This window comes from Mandrillus leucophaeus, unplaced genomic scaffold (assembly GCF_000951045.1).
Source record: "Mandrillus leucophaeus isolate KB7577 unplaced genomic scaffold, Mleu.le_1.0 Scaffold39, whole genome shotgun sequence".
In the NCBI taxonomy this organism is placed as follows: Eukaryota; Metazoa; Chordata; class Mammalia; order Primates; family Cercopithecidae; genus Mandrillus; species Mandrillus leucophaeus.
In genome coordinates, this window is record NW_012104142.1 from 4741145 (window position 1) to 4744623 (window position 3479).

At 39.5% G+C, this 3479-nt stretch overlaps 1 protein-coding gene across 4 annotated transcripts in view; it reads left to right on the forward strand.

Annotated features, from left to right (window-relative positions):
* Positions 1-3479, forward strand: part of NUDT13 (nudix (nucleoside diphosphate linked moiety X)-type motif 13) — a 36422-nt gene that overhangs the window by 10654 nt on the left and 22289 nt on the right. For all 4 annotated transcript variants that reach the window (XM_011991120.1, XM_011991121.1, XM_011991123.1 and 1 more), the window contains one exon: positions 1657-1748. In XM_011991120.1, coding sequence (XP_011846510.1) covers positions 1666-1748 — 83 coding nt within the window. In that variant the 5' untranslated portion in view covers positions 1657-1665. The remainder of the gene's footprint in view (positions 1-1656; positions 1749-3479) is intronic.

The following is a 3479-nucleotide window of genomic DNA, read 5'->3' on the forward strand; positions in this document are numbered from 1 at the left end:
GCCTCCCGAGTAGCTGGGATTACAGGCACGTGCCATCACGCCCAGCTAATTTTGTATTTTTAGTAGAGACAGAGTTTCTCCATGTTGGTCAGGCTGGTCTTGAACTCCTGACGTCAGGTGATCTGCCCGCCTCGGCCTCCCAAAGTGCTGGAATTACAGGCGTGAGGGACCGCACCCAGCCCTTCTATTTGTTCTTAAGTCACGTATTAATCCATTTTATCATAATTTTCAGTTAACATTCTTGTACATATCCTTTCCTTCCTAGGGTAAATTTCCTAAACATGGAATTGCTGAGGAAAAAGGCTTATGATTTGACACTTTAATAGATATTTCCAAATCAACCTGTAAAAATATCATACGAGTTTACATTCTGAGTGGTGTATGAGCCAGAAATAATGACTTTAAATACATTTTTTCTAGTATATCACACTAGTTTTGGGGTTATTAAAGTAGGAATAATACTTTTAACAACCTCCTAGAGTGCTTTGCAACCCACATATTGCATACTGCCTTCTGTGAAAGCTGGCTATCTATTTGTTTTCTCTCTCCTGCTAGAGTTCCTTGAGGGCAGGGATTTCCATCCTTTATATTTTTGTGTTCTTTAAGGGACCCTGAATAAAGTCAGTACTCAATAAATACTTTGTTGAATGTCATTTGCTAAATATATTTTACTCATGGCTAGGACATAGATTGTAGCCAAAACTGTCCAAGGATTCATCATCAGTGATTCACAATTATGCAACCAAGAAGCAGGACTAAATTTTAGATGTTCTTCATTTAGTGTCAAAGCTTGCTTTCCTCAGACACAGTGAAAAGGGTGGTTGGTTATTTAACTGTAATGAATTCTTGACTTTTTTTACTGCCAATGTGAAAGGTACTTTTCATGGGGAATAAAATACTGATACACAATTTAAAGGGACCATCTCTGCCAGAATGGATTCTTTAGTTACAGTTTTTTTTTTCTTTCCCAATGAGCTACAGAAAAATAGAAAATATCTTGGATCCATGTGAATTTGCATAGCTGCCTTCTGAAAAAATGTCCTAATGCTGTGACTTTATATATTCTTATCTTTTTTTTTTTTTTTTTTGAGACAGAGTCTTGCTCTGTCGCCCAGGCTGGAGGGCAGTGGTGCTATCCCAGCTCACTGCAACCTCCGCCTCCCAGGTTCAAGCAATTCTCCTGCCTTAGCCTCCTGAGTAGCTGGGATTAGCGGGCGCCACCACGCCCAGCTAATTTTTGTATTTTTAGTAGAGACGGGGGTTTCACCATGTTAGTCAGGCTGGTCTCAAACCCCTAACCTCGTGATCTACCCACCTTGGCCTCCTAAAGTGCTGGGATTACAGAAGTGAACCACTGTGCCCGGCCCTATATATTCTTGTCTACAGGATTCCTTCTACTTCATTCTTATTCTAGGTGGGTAGAACAGGTTTCAGTTTTCTAGATGATGAAAGAAGTACTGAAATGTTGAGATCCCATAGCTACTTAGGGGTAGAAATGCAATTTAGAAACAAGATCACCTGACTCCTATTGAGTTTGTCTTTCCTTAATATTACAAAGTGATCCCATCCTGGCATAAAATATAACCCTCTTGGCAATTCATTACTTTAAATTTCATATTATGACTTTTTTTTAAAACTCCTGTTTTTTTTCCTAAGGACCTGACAATGTTCCTGTATTGTGGAATAGCTTGCAGGAGAAAATTCTTTTGGTGCTATAGGCTGCTGTCAACCTATGTTACTAAGACACGGTGAGTTTTAGCCAACCTGAGCTTTGATTATTCTGTATGGCCCATTAAATTATTGTGATATTATGATTTTACATATATAATTAGGTTTATGATTATATATACATTATATATTATGTTTGTGTGTGTGTATGTATGTATATATATGTGTGTATATATATTCATCTGTGTTTTATGGCTCATAATTCCTATGGCCCTTATTACAGTCTTTTGTTATAATGTGGGGCACTTTAGACCTCAGGGGCAGGCCTCAGGAAACAAAATCTCTTGTACCTTCTCCTGTCCTCCTTTTACCTGCCCATGGCAGGACTCTAATCTGATTGTGGGTCCAAAGACCCTAATTCCAGAGAGGGTTGTGCCCCATACTCTGGAGGAAGGAAGGCTGCACAGAGAGGCCAAGGAGAACCTGAACAGACAGACATTGCTGGGTTTCCGGTCAGTCTGTTAGTATGAAATCATAACCATTTTGTCCAATCACATTTCTACATGGTTGTCAATCATGCCTATGTAATGAAGCCTCCATAAAAACCCAAAAGGACAGGGTTCAGAGAGCCTCTGGATAGCTGAACACATGGAAGTTCCTGGAGGGTGGTGCACCCAGGGAGGCATGGAAGCTCCACACCCTCCCCCCACATACCTGGCCTAAATGCATCTCTTTATTTGTATCCTTTGTAATATCCTTTATAATAAACCAGTAAACATAAAAAAAGTATTTTTTTAATTTTTTTAGAGATGGAGTCTCACTCTGTCAGGCTGAAGTGCAGTGGTACGATCTTGGCTCACTGCAGCCTTGATCTCCTGGGGTCAAGTGATCCTCCCACCTCAAACCCCAAGTAGCTGGGACTACAGGCACATGCCACCATGCCTGGCTAATTTTTGTATCTTTGTGTAGAGACAGAGTTTTGCCATGTTGTCCATGCTGGTCTGAACTCCTGAACTCTGGCAGTCCACCTGCCTTGACCTCCCAAAGTGTTGGGATTACAGGCATGAGCCACCACACCTGGCCAAAAAATTTTAAACTAAATATCCAATGATATCTAAAATATCTCACACACTTGAATATAAGTTCTATTAAGATCAGACTTTGTCTTTCCACTGTGGTACCCCTACTTCATAAAACAGTGCCTGGCACATGGTAGGCACTAAAGTACTGTTGAATGAATGAACAGTAAGGGAGAAATTAAGTAAATTAAGGTACTATAATAGAATAATAAACATGTTAAAACTATATTGTTCTATACCTGTCACTTCAGATGAGAAAAACTGTATTGAATAATATTTCATGAAGTTTCCTGTAAATAAGGTAGATAACCCCACCCCCTCTCCCCAAGAACTAAACTTCAGTGAAAGGTAGAATAGGAAATAAAAATCTACAATAGCACATGAAGATGATAAAGACTTTTTTGTCTCAACCTGGAGAAATTAGAAATCTGTGAATTTGAAATCACTAGACTGCTTTCATACACTTTTGGGGGTTAAATTTATACTATCCGTGTGGTGTGGTCCTAGAACCCTTAACCTAAGAAATAATTTTTTTTTTCTTTTTTTTCTTTTTGAGACAGGATCTTGCTCTGTCACACAGGCTGGAGTGCAGTGGTATGATCATAGCTCACTGCAGCATCAACCTCCCAGGCTGAATCAATTCTCCCACCAAGTAGCTAGGATCACATGCGTAGCCACTTGTGCACCACCATGCCTGGCATGCATATATATATATATATATATATTTTTTTT